The sequence below is a fragment of the Paramisgurnus dabryanus genome, chromosome 10 (assembly GCF_030506205.2).
Source record: "Paramisgurnus dabryanus chromosome 10, PD_genome_1.1, whole genome shotgun sequence".
Classification (NCBI taxonomy): domain Eukaryota; kingdom Metazoa; phylum Chordata; class Actinopteri; order Cypriniformes; family Cobitidae; genus Paramisgurnus; species Paramisgurnus dabryanus.
Window position 1 is genome coordinate 28,288,462 of NC_133346.1, and position 17,448 is coordinate 28,305,909.

Sequence of the window (17,448 nt, forward strand, 5' to 3'; positions counted from 1 at the left end):
TTTGCTCTGTAGTCGTATTCTTAATTAAATAAATCAAACTCCCAATGTCAGACAACTGGTCTGGTAGACATTCTGTACTTAAGGTATTTTCTTCAAAAGTAAACAGTTAAATAATATACAGTAAAGTGTGTTTGCAATAACTGTAGCAAATTAAATAAATCAAACTAACAACCTGAAATAAATAGTCTGGAAGACATAGGCTGCTGTATTTCGTTTTCTTCATTAAAAAAGTAAACAGTTTAACAATATGATTCTTTAAATTAGAGTTGCTTACAACGGATGTCGACAAAGTCTTCGCTCCCGGACATAATGTACACATTACATGCATGTTCTTGCTTTGACCATAATGAATTTGAAGTAGTGCTTATATCTCCACCTTGAAAATGCCAACTTTTCATCGGATTGCTCCTCCTGACTCGCCATCTCTTCTGCTGCCGCGAATCTCTGTTTAGCTGTTCGGTGTGTGTGGGTAAATTTCAAATGCCGTTTGTGCGCCCTTGAAGGGCACTTCGCGAAGGGGATGTAAAATCCAAATAAACAGAAAAAGACGCTGTATTTTATCACCAAGTGTATTTTAATTAGCCACACTATCAGACAACATTGCGCAACTTTATCTAGAGTTTATACATCAAGAGATTTGATCTTCGAAGGGAATAGGGCATAGTGATCATAACTTTGATTGGAATTCGCCCTGTGTGTGTGTGTTGCCGCAGGCGCGTGCGCTGGCATGTGTATAACAACACTGGCTCTGATTGGCTACCATGAAACACATTACTCTGCCTTAGCCAATCATAATCGCTTATCTCGTTATTAACCTACCTCCTCACTAGCTGTGTGAGCCAGGGTTGCGTTTGGATCACACAGGTTAAGTCAGTGCATAGTAACGCACCGCATTTAACGTCCGGTAACGTTAACGGCGTTGTAACGGCGGGAAAAGTAATTAATTAGATTAGCCCGTTACTGAAAAATGAACGTCGTTACGTAACGCCGTTCTTTTAAACGGCGTTATTCCAAACACTGCATCACACAGATTCGCTTAGAGCGCCTTTAAAGTGCCCAGTGAACTCTGTTGCCATGAAACTCCTGCTGGCGCCATTGATTTCATATTCGCTCCCAGCTGTCTTTGCCTCCCAGTATGTCAATAGAAATTTTGCAAACAGTATGAAATATCTTCTGAAATATGTTGTGTGGGTCAATAAAATAAAATTTTCAGATTAGGTGGCAAATAGCATGCAGTACCAATTGAATAGGTGGCCTTTTTACTGCTTAAAATAACTGCCTACTAACTTGCATAACAGCTATCCAGAAAACCCTAGCAACTGTTGTTTTGTTTGTTTACTTATTAAACATTTGTTCAACGTGTTTGTTAAACATGGACATTTACCTTCATTTGTTTTCCCATCAATACAAATGTCTCTTTATGTACAGTACATGAGACAAAGGAACTTTGTCATTTACCATCAGTGTAGTGGAGTTACATATATGGATATGTCAAGTTTCTGATGAATGATAACATGGTACACCAAAAAACTAAATATTATGACTTAAACATTTTTTTTAAAGTCTATGCTTTGAATTAGATGGATGGATGAATGGATAAGAAAGATACCGTAGATATATTTTATTTTCTTAAATAAGAACACAATATTATTTAGCATCTACCAGAAGTGCAAATAGAAAGGACTGTGCAAATTGACAAGTGCAATTAAATATAAAAAATAAAGTGTAAATATGTAAAATTGAATAAAGAATAAATAGCATGCAAGTATGTAGAGACATACATGTATATATAAATAAGAAACTGTTTGAGAGGATTAAATACTTAGTATGCACAAGGAAGTATTTGCAACATTATGCATTAATAAGGTAGTAAACACAGTGAAGTACAGATATGCAGTTTCAGAAAAAAGAGAAAACATGATAATAAATATGCATAGTGATATGGACAGTGCAGAAGTAGGGGATGTACAGTAATCTTACAGTGTAGTGTAGTGTTCAGAATTATGATGGATGAGGGAATAAAACTGTTCTTGAACCTGAAGGTTCTAGTTCGAAAGGATCTGTATCTTTTCTTTGAGGGAAGGAGATTGAACCAGGTTGTGACTGGGATGATAAAAGTCCTTGTGCTCTACGCAGGCATCTACTGTGGTAAAGAGGCTCCATAGTAGATAGGAGGGTGCCAACTATGTGCTGGGCAGTTTTTACCACCCTATACAGATCTTTTTTCACGCACTGTGGTGCTGCCATACCATACTGCTATGGAGTTGGTCTAGATGCTCTCAATGACACAGCAGTAAAAACTTTTTAGTGTATGAGGAGACAGATGGGCTTTCTTAAGTCTCCTAAGGAAGTGTAAGCATTGTTGAGTTTTCCTAACCAGAAATGAAGTGTTCAGATGCCAGGACAGATCCTCAGAGATGTGGACACCCAGGGACTTAGGGTTGGAAACGCGCTCTACTACAGTCCCGTTGATGGAGATAGGGTAGTGACTATTGCTTCCAGCAATCAGTGTGATGTCATGTGCATACTTAATGAAGATGTTGAAGTTATGTAGAGGAGCACAGTTGTGGGTGAACAGAGAATAAAGCAACGGGCTCAGCACACAACCCTGAGGGACACCAGTGTTCAGGATGAGGCTTGAGGACATGTGATTGCCTGTCCCTACAGACTGAGGTGTGTTAGACAGAATGTCTAGAATCCAGCTACAAGTGGAAGGCAAGACACCCAGGTCACGCTTAGTAAATGAGTTTAGTGGGGATAACAGTGTTCAATGCAGAGCTAAAGTCAATGAAACTATGCGGAAATTGCATAGACGTTGCCTGTATAGACTTGCCTGATCGGCCAGAATCACTTTGTGCTAATTCGTTTTTCAATGCAGAGGGTAGCACTTTATTTTACAGTACGTGTACTTACAGTGTACATATATGGTAAATAAGTTGTACCTACCGACAAATGTGTGGTACTTACTTTTAGGTATCTACAAGGTAATTAATTGGTATCATTACTGTACTTACCAGTAGTACATACTTGGTAGTTAAAATGTAACTCTAGATAAGTACTGGGTAATAACATATACATACGTATAGTGTAGGTATACTGTAACTAACTAGAAACACTACTCTACTTACAAATGAATGTACAATATAAGTATTTAGTATTTACATGCAAGTTAGGGTAAATGACAGGTATTTATAGTGTACATATATGATAACTAATATCAAACACTACTGTACTTACAAATTGTATATACATGATAAGTGTGTGGTACCTGTAGGTCATAAATTAATGACCGGCACATATGGTGTATGTATACTGTAACTAACAAGAAACACTACTGTACTTACAAATAGTATATACATGATAAGTGTGTTGTACCTGCAGGTAAATGTAAGTTATACTTATACGATACCTATATGATAAGAACAAACATTACTGATGTGCCATTTTGGTACTCAGTATCTTTGTCCTTTAAACCAAGCATTAAATAACCGTATGCATTAACTACTGGGTACATTCACTAGTACATCCATGGTAACTACATGGAAACAGGACTGTAAAATAAAGTGTTGCTTTTTACACAGTTATTATATAGGACCTACCACCTAAGATATAGCATCACATACATGTCACTTTGAGGCAAACCCAACCATTGACTATACTACGCATTAACTACTGGGTACATTCACTAGTACGTCCATGGTAACTACATGGAAACAGGACTGTAAAATAAAGTGTTGCTTTTTACACAGTTATTATATAGGACCTACCACCTAAGATATAGCATCATATACATGTCACTGTGAAGCAAATCCAACCATTGACTATAATACGCATTAACTACTGGGTACATTCACTAGTACATCCATGGTAACTACATGGAAACAGGACTGTAAAATAAAGTGTTGCTTTTTACACAGTTATTATATAGGACCTACCACCTAAGATATAGCATCATATACATGTCACTGTGAAGCAAACCCAACCATTGACTATCATACGTATTAACTACTGGGTACATTCACTAGTACATCCATGGTAACTACATGGAAACAGGACTGTAAAATAAAGTGTTGCTTTTTACACAGTTATTATATAGGACCTACCACCTAAGATATAGCATCATATACATGTCACTGTGAAGCTAACCCAACCATTGACTATCATACGTATTAACTACTGGGTACATTCACTAGTACATCCATGGTAACTACATGGAAACAGGACTGTAAAATAAAGTGTTGCTTTTTACACAGTTATTATATATGACCTACCACCTAAGATATAGCATCACATACATGTCACTTTGAGGCAAACCCAACCATTGACTATACTACGCATTAACTACTGGGTACATTCACTAGTACGTCCATGGTAACTACATGGAAACAGGACTGTAAAATAAAGTGTTGCTTTTTACACAGTTATTATATAGGACCTACCACCTAAGATATAGCATCAACCATTGTACAGTAGGTTTCTAGTTAGTTACAGTATACATACATACACCATATATGCCTTTCATTAACTTACACTGGCCTACACGTACAACACACTTATCATGTATATACTATTTGTAAGTACAGTAGTGTTTCTTGTTAGTTACAGTATACATACACCATATGTGCCGGTCATTTATTTATGACCTACAGGTACCATACACTTATCATGTATATACAATTTGTAAGTACAGTAGTGTTTGATATTAGTTATCATATATGTACACTATAAATACCTGTCATTTACCCTAACTTGCATGTAAATACTAAATACTTATATTGTACATTCATTTGTAAGTACAGTAGTGTTTCTAGTTAGTTACAGTATACCTACACTATACGTATGTATATGTTATTACCCAGTACTTATCTAGAGTTACATTTTAACTACCAAGTATGTACTACTGGTAAGTACAGTAATGATACCAATTACTTACCATGTAGATACCTAAAAGTAAGTACCACACATTTGTCGGTAAGTACAACTTATTTACCATATATGTACACTGTAAGTACACGTACTGTAAAATAAAGTGCTACCATCCAGGGAGCCCCCTGAGGTGGGTTCCCATAAATGCAGCCACAGGGTTTCTTCTTCACAAATGTTGTCTTCAAGGCTCCTGTCACAGCCAATGAAATCCCTGCCAGATATTTTGTCAAGTGACTTGTTCGTTTTACGGTTAAGGAGATTGTTGTAGAGTTTTCTAGCAGAGGCATAGTCACAATGGCTGGCAGGCCAACCAGTAACGTGTTATAATAGTTCAGTCTTGAGATAATGAGCTTGAATGAGAAGCTATGCATCAAACTCATTTCGATTTCTGATGTTGTAGAACCTGATGCACCTGCATAACTAAGTCAATGTTGCAATTTCTGTTGTGAAGCTTAGTTGACAGTCAAACATCAAACATTACCCTGGATTTCATGTCGACGTATGGTCTCCAGCCTTGCTCTAACCCCCCCTTCCAGTGTGTTGCCCGGCTCTACTGCTCCCACTGATCTATATAAATGACTATATAATTTGCAAAAACATATACTTAAACTAATCTTGGGCGACTGCTACGCTGTAACCCGAGTGAAAATAGATCATGATTTTGAATGCAAGTGGCATACCAATATGGCCGTTCAAACTTTGCCGGTGGCTTCACCTCTCACTGTTACGTTTAGCTTTCTATGTGCAATCCAATCGTTTATATAGATCAGTGGTCCCAACACGAACTTTAGATCCCTTATGATTTTCCGCAGTTTGTATTGCAGCTCCTGTTGTCTGTTTCCCTTCACTGTCTTTATATGTGTCTTGTTACCCTAATGAGTTTTCACGTTTTTAAGCCATCCTGTTCCTTTTGTTCATCAGTATATTAACCCTTGCGTTCTGGTACTCCTTTACATCACAAAATGTAAAAAACAATTGAGACTTGTAGTTAAACTTACTACCTTAGAATTATGTTTATTTTGTTGCATGTAGTTGTTTTTGAATACAACGTGTCCTGGTTGAGTGGCTTTTTTGTGCTGTCTTTGTGAGAATGCTTGAGCAAGGTGCTTTGCTACTGGCATTCTGCTGACTGTGGATTTAAAGAAGTTAAATAATGTTTCCCCACCTTTAAAGGACTAGTTCATTAAGAACTATTCCTTTAAAAAAATATACTACTTTTACTATTCAAGTCCCATCTCTATATGCAATATATAAAATACCACCAGCACAACTTCTCTTCCTTTACTTCAATGACTTTAATCTCTTTTTTCCATTCACACCACCCATCCTATCCTGTCTCTCGCTTTTGCACTTCTCTCTCTTCCTGTCCAGGTGACTTCTTTTCGCTTCTCTCTAAACTGCTGGGAGACAGAGATGACATTTTCCAGGTGCATAAGTATAACCCTGTGAAGGCTGCCCGAGCCCAGGCACGTCTGCTGGCAGAGATTGATAGCTTAATGCAAAAGAAAGACATGGGCTGGCCATGGTTAGGCTCCAAAGCGAGAGAGGATGCAGTTCTGGTGAGGGACAGAGTGCACAAGTTTCACCAGTTAGAGTCCACTGTCAGACCCTCGAAGAGCAGCTCTGTCCTCGCCGGACAGCCGGCTACAGGTGCAGCACAGGGGGAGAAACAAGGTGGGTTTGGGCCTCCATTTATTACCCCAACAAGTCATTTTTAAAGGCTTATTACATATGATGATTTTGATTAGCTCATATTGTTAATAGTATCAGATACAACTTAAGAGAGTCAACTCTATTGGTACTATTGGAATATTATTATCCGGAACGTGAGAATTGCAAGAGAATAGATTGCTTCTTCCTATTGGGGTCAATAATCTTTGAATGGGTTTGTCAGGTGTGCATTTAATAAAAAAATAATATTACATATAATTTGAGCACAGTGTTTGTTTGGACTTTCTATTTTTCGACCGATTGTAGGGGTATTTGCCTGTTGATATCTTGACAAATGTAAAGCCCGAAGTATTTTAACCTCACTGAAGCCAAAACTATTTATTTCCCTGAAAAAATATTTTAAATTCTGTTTTGGTATAACGGCTTGTTGATATGTGTTATCCTATCAATCAGAATATGTGAAGTAATATATAGAAGACGTCACATTTATAATAAATAAACAAAGATACAGTAATTGTGTTTTCAGTAAGATTACTTAGCAGTGTTTCTGCATGTGAAATGTTTGAAGTCACGTTTTAATTTATAGTGTCATAGTATTAAATGTTGTATGTAGGAATTTGGCACTTTAGCATTATTTATAAACATTATTTTTCAGTATTTTAAAGTAGGTTTCATGTTGGTTAGTGGTTTGTAAAACAAATAATCCCACCCACGACTCAAATCATTGGTTGGTGAAATGGGTAATCGCACCCTAGACTTGTGCCACTGGTTGGTAAAATGTGTAATACCACCCTATGATCATCTCAATGGTTTGTTAAACAAGTAATTCCTCCCTACGCTCATTTCATTGGTTGGTTAAACGGGTAATCTCACCCTACACTTGTGCCACTGGTTGGTAAAATGGGCAATCCCACCCTAGGCTCATGTCATTTGTTGCTAAAACATGTAGTGCCACCCTAGACTTGTGCCACTGGTTTGTAAAATGTGTAATCCCACCCAAGGCTCATGTCATTGGTTGGTTAAAAATTAAATCCCTCCCTAGACTTGTGCCACTGGTTGGTAGAATTGGTAATCTCAACCTTGGATCATGTCATTGGTTGGATAAACAGATAATCCCTCCCTAGACTTGTGCCACTGGTTGGTAAAATTGGTAATAACAGCCAACACTCATTAATTGGTTGGTAAAATGGGTAATCCCACCCTAGGCTCTTGTTATTGGTTGGATAAACGGGTAATCTCACTCTACACTTGTGCCACTGGTTGATAAAATGGTTAATCCTACCCTAGGCTCATGTTATTGGTTGGTAAAACGGGTAAACCCACCCCAGGCTTGTCATTGTTTGGTAAAACACGTAATATCACCCTAGACTTGTGCCATAACTTGGTTAAATTGGTAAACCCACACGAGGTTCATGTCATTAGTTGGTTAAACGGGTAATCCCACCATAGACTTGTGCCACTGGTTGGTAAAGCGGGTAATCCCACTCTAGGATTGTGCCACTGGTTGGTAAAACGTGTAATCCAACCCTTGACCCATGTCATTTATTGGTAAAACAGATAATCCTGCTTCAGGCTCATGTCAGTGGTTGGTAAAATGGGTAATCCCACCCTAGGGTCATGTCATTGGTTGGTTAAACAGGAAATCCCTCCCTAGACTTGTGCCACTGGTTGGTAAAATGGGTAATCCCACCCTAGACTCATGTTATTGGTTGGTAAAACGGGTATTCCAACCCAAGGCTCATGTCATTGTTTGGTAAAACACATAATATCACCTTAGACTTGTGTCATAACTTGGTAAAATGGGTAATCCCAGACTAGGCTCATGTGATTGGTTGGATAAAAGGTTAATCTTACTCTACACTTGTGCCACTGGTTGATAGAATGGGAAATCCTACCCTAGACTCATGTTATTGGTTGGTAAAACGGGTATTCCAACCCAAGGCTCATGTCATTGTTTGGTAAAACACATAATATCACCTTAGACTTGTGTCATAACTTGGTAAAATGGGTAATCCCAGACTAGGCTCATGTCATTAGTTGGTTAAACAGGGTAATCTCACCCTAGGCTTGTGCCACTGGTTGGTAAAACGTGTAATCCCACTCTAGGTTTGTGCCACTGGTTGGTAAAACGTGTAATCCCACCCTAGGCTTGTGCCACTGGTTGGTAAAATGTGTAATCCCACCCTAGACCCATGTCATTTATTGGTAAAACAGATAATCCTGTTTAAGGCTCATGTCATTGGTTGGTAAAATGGGTAATCCCACCCTTGGCTCATGTGATTGGTTGGATAAAAGGTTAATCTTACTCTACACTTGTGCCACTGGTTGATAAAATGGGTAATCCTACCCCAGACTCATGTTATTGGTTGGTAAAACGGGTATTCCAACCCAAGGCTCATGTCATTGTTTGGTAAAACACGTAATATCACCTTAGACTTGTGTCATAACTTGGTAAAATGGGTAATCCCAGACTAGGCTCATGTCATTAGTTGGTTAAACAGGGTAATCTCACCCTAGGCTTGTGCCACTGGTTGGTAAAACGTGTAATCCCACTCTAGGCTTGTGCCACTGGTTGGTAAAACGTGTAATCCCACCCTAGGCTTGTGCCACTGGTTGGTAAAATGTGTAATCCCACCCTAGACCCATGTCATTTATTGGTAAAACAGATAATCCTGCTTAAGGCTCATGTCATTGGTTGGTAAAATGGGTAATCCCACCATAGGGTCATGTCATTGCTTGGTAAAATAGGTCAAATTTACTCTTAACCCATGGAACTGGTTGAACCAGATTGTGTCATCTAATGGTGCTCAAACAGTGTTTTTAATTTTTTTTTAAAGAAGTAAAGCTACCAATAGTACAACATTTGCTACAGTCATCATTTGGATCACTTTGTCTTTGCAGTTAATCTTTTATTTGTTGTTGTTATGCTCTCATCAGCTTTTAGTTTAACCATCAATCATCAGTCAAAATCCTCATTGACTTAACAGTATATTTATATTTTCTCATGTTATCTCTATCTCTATGTGCTTTACGCTTTAACATTTTGTTTTTTCTTTCATTGTATCCCACTTTCTTTCATGTCGTATGTGTTTGTTTTTCTAAACCTGAATTCTGATTTGTATGCATGTCCTTATCTTTCTGAGAATTTTGGAAAGTATATGATATGGTACAGTAAACATGAGCTTAATTGAATTACATAGCAATAAAAGGGAAGTCCTCAGGAACCAAAAAGACAACACACCACCTGAATGTCACAGCAAAATTTCAGACTATTCAGAGCAGGTAATATTTTCCAATCTTTTGTAGTCCAGTTTTGGTAAGGCCATAGTCCACTGTTGCCTCTTATTTGTGATGTTGACTGACAGGAGTGATAAGATTTCCACTGTAAGATTTGATGTGTTGAATGTTTAGAGATGCTATTCTAGTGCTTACAGTATTTGTGTTACTGTTGTGTTACTATCTGCATGTGTGTGTGTGTGTGGGTTGGTCTATGTGGTTTACGAGGACATGAATAGTGTATAATGACATGTTTATTATGCTATAAACATGGTTTACGGGGACACAAAGAGTGTCCCCATAAACGGAAAAGCTAAAAAACATACTAAATGGTAGTTTTTCATAAATTAAAGAATGGCAACAGGTTTTTGTGACATTGGGGTTAGGGATTGGGTTAGGTTAGGGGAATAGAATATAACAGTTTGGACAGTATAAAATGCATTGCGTCTATGGAGATGTGTTGATGTTTGACCCTTTTGTGTGTGCGCAGGTGCAGAGAGTCATCTGATGGAGATGTCAGATTGGCCTGAGGTGGAGCTGCAGTTAGGTCAGGTGTCTGGTCTGGCTTTAAACTCTGAACAGAACCTGGTCATCTTCCACAGAGGAGATCACAGATGGGGAATGAAGTATGTTGAAACAAACACACTCAATGCATTGTGTTCAGTAGACAGTTTAGTTCTATTTAATGAAAACCAACCTGTTTCTCATTCAGGTGTTACTAAAATCTAATATTGTGGTCTATTGAACATTTCAATAGACAATAGAAAATGAGTCTCCAGTGTGTGTGCAGAAAAATCTTGTTAGTATACAAATCCATCTGTTCTTCTTTGTGTTATCTCCTTTAAACCGCAACAGTCACACAAAACAGGCTGTTGGGGGTACCCTATCAATGTGATGTCACATTGATTACGCCCCAACCATAACCGCTCACAGACTCTGCCTTATGACGGTGTAGTTCAACCTTAGGCCAGAGACACATGTTTTTTTTTTTTCACTACTATTTTTATTGGGTTTTTTTCACATCAAGACAGATAAACACCCTACAAAAAAAAAAAAAAATCAAAGAAACTATAAAAAAAAAAAAAATGTATATATATATAAAAAAAAAATTATATATATAAAAAAATATATATATAAAAAAAATAAAAAATTATAATAAAAAAAAAACTGGAACATTAAAAATAAATCAATAAAAGGAAATTACATAAATTGCACTTACAAAAGATAATATTTTAATGATACAATACTAACTTCAAGAATTGCAGCAATTCAGTGTTCTTTAACCTTGTTTGCTCTGGGCCAAAGTTATTTTGCTGTCAGGTCCACTTGGTCGCAAAAGTGTAGAAAGGGAGTCCAGATGTTATAAAACTCTTTTAACTTCCCTTTGATAGCAAATGTCAATTTTTCCATAGCAAGGTTAGAGGACATTTCCTTGATCCATTGGTTAGAAGAGGGTCTTTGAATCTCTTTCCATTTTAGTGCAATAACACGCTTAGCCTGTAGTAGACTAAAATCTATTAGTTTACGTTTTCTTGAATTTACCACCAAATTAATTGGGTATATATGAAATAAACAAAGTTTTGGTTCAAAAGGGACATTTTCTCCAATTAATTGACCAATCAGAGTAAGAATTTCTTTCCAGAATTTTTGAAGCTCATTACATTCCCATACACAGTGGAAAAGTGTACCAATTTCTTCTTTGCATTTTGTACAGTTGTCAGGGATATTGGGATTGTACCTATTTAGTTTTACAGGGGTAATGTATGTCCTTAAAAGCCATTTGTATTGCAACAGTTTACACCTTGTATTAACACTGTGGGTTTGAGCAAATAGACATGAATCTTGCCATTCTTCTATTGAAATATCTTCCTGCAAATCATTTTTCCATGCTGCCAAATAAGATAAAGAATTGTCTTTTGATCCTTCTAAAAGTATGTTATAAAACAATGATAAGTTGCCCCGAGCATTTAAATGTTTTAAAGTGTGGTTTTCTATAATTGACAAGGGTGGTTCTGAGTATGTTTTAATTTGAGAGTGTACAAAGCTCCTGACCTGTAGATATTTAAAGAAGTGTTTCTGAGGGAGAGCATATTTTGTCACCATTTGTTGAAATGACATCAACATACCTTCCTCATATAAATCCTTTACTTGGTCAATTCCTTTATACGTCCAGTTTTTAAAACCCTTATCACTTCTGCCAGGTATAAAGCTTTTATTACCCCAGATTGGTGAAAAACGTGACAGTGTAATTTTTTCGCCTAGATAATCATGAGCTTCGTACCAAACAGATATTGTATTTTTAAGAAAAGGATTTTTAGTATTTTTTTTAAGCATTTTAATTGGGGAAGAATAAAGATACGTCTGTAGTGAGACTGGTATTTCATTTTTTTCTATGTCAACCCATGCCGGGGAAGGGTCCGTATTATTGAAATAATACATAGCTGTACAGAGTTGGGCTGCCCAGTAATAAAGTTTAATATTTGGCACTCTAAGTCCTCCCCGGTCATATGGTAAGTATAGTAGGGACAAGCGTAATCGAGGGCGTTTATTATTCCATATAAATCTAGTAAGTATTTTCTTGAGTGTGAGAAAAAATGTAGCAGGTATTGGAAGTGGAATTGACTGGAAAAGGTATAAAAATTTAGGTAGAATTGACATCTTTATAATGTTTATGCGTCCTATTATAGAGATGGGTAATGCATTCCATCTCTCGAGTGAGTCTGTGACTTTCAGAGACACATGTTTTGATGTAGTTTTTGTAGTCCGCTCTACCCCCTACTTTGCATACGGGGAGGGGAACTGAATCTTCCTTTGCATTTAAAAAGACACACGTATTGTATACATTGTATAATGACAGATCTGTGGTTTGTTTTGAGCTAAAACTTTACAGACACATTCTGGGAATAGCAAAGACTATTTCAATATTGCTGAAAACACCTAGGTTAGGGGCCCTTTCAGAAGTGGTGTCTTATAAAGTGCTTGCATTTAAGTATAATAAATATTAAATTCATTATTAATATTCACAGTAAACAGTTTATCCAGCAATTGATACAGTTCATTACTGTGGGCTTTTTTATTTTCATGTTATTTTATTTATATGAATATTAATATCAAATATAATATTATTTTTCAACATCTTTATAATTGCGAAAACAAGCATACCGGTCAACTTGGATTACATATTTTAAGCCAAACAAAGTTTGGCTCTAACCAGTGTTTTTATTTTATTTTAAATAAACTGAATAAATCATATATGTATTTTATATAATTTATGACACAAAAATGTCACTAAATGAAAACAATTTAAAAGCACTAAGAAAACACTTCACATGTTTGTTGGTGTCAGCATCACAGGCACATGTATTTTTATTGGAGTGAAAACCAATAGGTATTTTAATTAGATCCTGAAATGGACAGGTTGGTTTTCAGTTAAATATTAGCAGTGTTGGGGTAACATATTACAATAACGTGCATTAAGTAATAATATTACTTTTCTGAAGTAACAAGTAAAGTAATATTTCTTTAAAAATGTACACAATATTTCAGTTACTTTTTAAAAATTAATTTGATTAAAAATATTATAATAATGTACTGAATTAAACTGAATGTAGTCACTTAGAATTATGCACTTTATGCATGCGCGCCTGAGCAGGAACAGTTTGAGTCAGAAACGGAGATGGTAGGCCAGAGCTTGACATTTTTGCGATGGAAAATGACATTTCTAAATGCAGAATTTCTCAGTTATAAAAAACACCTACAATGCCTGAAAGAGATCAAGCCTCAGCCAAGTAATAAAAAGTAACGCAAAAGTAACGTAAGTATTACTTTCCATGAAAAGTAACTAAGTAACGCAATTAGTTACTTTTTTGGGAAGTAACTTAATATTGCAATGCATTACTTTTAAAAGTAACTTTTCCCAACACTGAATATTAGTTCACTTTGCATTATGAATACACTATCATGTGAGGTATTTACCCTATACTGGCTAACACCAGACCAGTCTCATAGAGAATGAGACGTGGTCTGGAAACCATACGCTCATTTTCTTATATTTGAGGCGTGGTTTACGAATGCCCAAAGCCGGTTATTGGGCGCTACGAATGTCTACAAATGCGTCTGTACGTAGCTCAAAGCCAATCATTTTAATTATATCAGATGACGTATGTAGAGCGACATCAATTAAAACGTAAACAGCTTTTATCGGTACTTGTGCACACAGCTGCCCCCTCCCCGTTCTGTGATTGGTTTCCTATTTCAAGGGCAAAAAAGGTTCATAGTTTTCATGCTAGACTTGCAGCGTGAATAAATTTGCATGCAAGACAGCATGGGGAAACCCAGGCTTTACCTTACAATCCAATAAAATGCAAAAGATAGTTAACATGTCAGTTTTCCTTTTTAGGAACTGTTTGCCTAAATCATGATTGTATTTCATTTCAAGATGTAAACCCCACCACAAAAAAACTTTATAAAGAGAAATATGCTGTTAGACTAAATCAAGTGATTTTTTTCCCCTCTGTCAGCTCTTTTAACAACAATGGCGTTTACCAGCAGAGGTCTTTGGGTCCCATTCAGCAGTCTACAATCGTATTGGTGGATCCAGTGAAAGGCCGAGTGCTCAGAGCTTCTGGGAGAAACATGTAAATCTTTCTTTACACTGCATTTGTTCAGGCATTTTGTACCGCTCATACTGTATAAATGTCTTTTTTTTATTTAATAGAATGTGTACAAAGTTATTGTGGACTTATGTTTATTTAACCAGGTTTTATATGCCACATGGAATAACTACAGACAAGGATGATAATTACTGGGTTACAGATGTAGCACTTCATCAGGTAAAGGCAACCAAAATAATAATTTATGCAAATACTTGTTTAAGCTTCTTAAAAAATGGAAACCTCTTTAATATATTTTGTGACCCATGTGAAATCCCAGCTAAAGTATTTTTGTTTTGATTTAATACATAAAATCATCCCACATAATATAAAGAACATTGTGTGAAAATATAATCTTGATGTCTTTAATATAAACTGAGTAAAATAATGTCAAAGATTGAAATCAAATTTGATGCTCAAAATCTCATTATTAGATTTTGAGACATAAATCTGGAGTTCAAAGACAGGCTCACAAATATTAAAGATCCCACTTTCATATTTGAACATAATGGAGTGACAATTACATCACATTAAACTCTCTTTACTGTGAATCCTCAGGTATATAAGCTCAGCGGTGATGGAAAAGATCAACAGCTTATTGTCCTGGGAGAAGCTTTCAAGCCGGGCAGTGACAATAGTCATTTCTGCCAACCTACAGACGTGGCCGTGGATCCCGTCACTGGAAACGTTTATGTCTCAGATGGCTATTGCAATTCCAGGATTCTCAAATTTTCACCAAAGGGCAAATATATTACATACTGGGGTGCAGGTACACACAGAAGACATCAACATCAGATCCCTAGAAAGATAATAATACTGCAGTAGTGGGAATTTTTTGTTAAAGTTGAATAAGCAAAGCAGAATGTTCTGGTTGAATTTTATCATCTTTTTTTTCTTTTGTTGATGGCCAAGGCTCTTCGGACAGGAGACGGCGTATTCCATTCTTGATCCCACACAGCCTGACTTTCCTGCCGGATAAAAGGGAGCTGTGCGTGGCCGACCGGGACAATGGACGGATTCAGTGCTTCATGGCAGAGACCGGCGAGTTCGTGAAGGAGATCAAAAAAGATGAATTTGGAGGAGAAGTGTTTGCCATCGCATACTCGCCTTTGCAAGGTTTGAATGAAAAGATTATATCTGTCTGCAGCTGCTCAGCGTTTGATCTATAAGATGTTGGTTATTATAAGATAATTATTAGCTAATACAAAATCATGGAAATCAAGGTTTAAATCATTTTTATTGACCCTCGTGCTGTTTTTATTTGTAAATAACAAAATGAGAAATTTTGCTGATTTTAGCACATCAAACCTGAAATGTGTATTAAAGGCAGGGTGTTTTTTTTCCAGAAGGATTTTATGCTATGCTGGTTGAAAATCTTTTCATATCCTCATAGCAGTCATTACAAGTGGTCTTGTAAATATATGTATTTTTTGTGGAAGGTTCAAGACCATAAAATGCTCGTCCAATCATTGCATTCGGTCTGCCTGCAATAATAGGATGTCCTACTTGCCTGTCAGACTATGTTTTTGAGTACCTCTATGCACCCTGCCCATGCAGACAATCTCTGCCATTTTCTGGTGAAATTTGATCACTTTTTCATTGTTGCTGCTAATTATTTTGTTCGTCAATCTTAAGGAATGATGATTTTATTTGGGCTAGGATGATTGGGCTAGTTAAGTTAGTTACAGTATGCAGATCTGGCAAACCAGCATGTTCCATTATGCCATGCAGACAAAGCGAGAATAAAAGGCAATTAGCGACTACTGTACCTTATTTCCACCTGAACCGACAAAACATGGCACAAGAAAGGGAAGATAAAAAACAAAACAGTCTTAGAAGCACCTTTGAGATAAAATATAAAAATGGATCAAGACAGCTAAAAGCGGAGTTCCTGTGCTTTGGTGGAGGCATGGCTTTGGGGAAGGGAGGATGGGATCTTAAAGCTATCTTGCTATGGCTAGTCTCTTCGAAATTGCCTATCCTTCCTTTAATGCACCATATTTGATTGTACAATAGTGTGAGATTTGAGCGCTTTGGAGGGGAAGTTTTATAGTGCACATCACATTGCCTATCTACATTTCTCCTACTTTATGGTGCTCGCGAACCCTGAGATCTTTTTTCCATTGTCTGAGCAATAGACATCTTAGCAACATTTTTCCATGAAACAACTAAATGAAAGTTTGTAACTTTACATTGAATTAATATGATCAACTTCTTCTTACATAAACCTACAGTCGTAGTAAATTCTCAGAGGAACGTATCACTAACAGATTGAATTTATGAGACCTTTGATCTTTCATTGTGAATAGATGTTCAAAAGCATACAGGCCCTTTGATAACTGATGCACAACCCAGATTATTAACACAGACTGCATAAATAATGCTAATAATGTGTTGTTTTTAGATGGTCTCATCTATGCTGTGAATGGAGAGTCAACATATGGTCGAGCTGCACCCCTCCAAGGGTTTGTGCTCAATTATTCAACCAAGGAAATCCTGGATTCGTTCAGTCCAGACACACAGGTACCAATGAGGGCATGCAAACATATTTAGACTACACACTCCCAAAAAACACACAACCAAAACATTCAAATGTTTGTCTGTGCTGATGTGTACTGTAAACAGTGTCATCATTAGCTAATGCACTCTAATAAAGGTGAATTGTAAAATACAGTAACAACCAACAGACCCTGTTTGGTAGTCTTAAATAGATTATTTACAGAAATTAGCCAAAATGATTGTATGATGCCACTGGAGGTGTAACACAAATATTACATAACTTTAAGAGCCTGGCCTAAATAAATAATCCAATATTATACTACAATTATACTATACTACAAGATCCATTTTGTTTCACATTTGTTTACCCATTCTTTATATACCTTAATAAAAAAATTATTTTTAAGGAATCTGGTGTGCATGT

At 36.7% G+C, this 17,448-nt stretch overlaps 1 protein-coding gene across 5 annotated transcripts in view; it reads left to right on the forward strand.

Annotated features, from left to right (window-relative positions):
• Positions 1-17,448, forward strand: part of pam (peptidylglycine alpha-amidating monooxygenase) — a 63,443-nt gene that overhangs the window by 42,511 nt on the left and 3,484 nt on the right. For 3 of the 5 annotated variants that reach the window (XM_065240566.2, XM_065240565.1, XM_065240568.1), the window contains 7 exons: positions 6,298-6,600; positions 10,364-10,499; positions 14,394-14,510; positions 14,633-14,705; positions 15,084-15,294; positions 15,438-15,641; positions 16,930-17,048. In XM_065240566.2, coding sequence (XP_065096638.1) covers positions 6,298-6,600; positions 10,364-10,499; positions 14,394-14,510; positions 14,633-14,705; positions 15,084-15,294; positions 15,438-15,641; positions 16,930-17,048 — 1,163 coding nt within the window. The remainder of the gene's footprint in view (positions 1-6,297; positions 6,601-10,363; positions 10,500-14,393; positions 14,511-14,632; positions 14,706-15,083; positions 15,295-15,437; positions 15,642-16,929; positions 17,049-17,448) is intronic. The other 2 variants (XM_065240569.1, XM_073816084.1) reach the window with 1 other exon arrangement.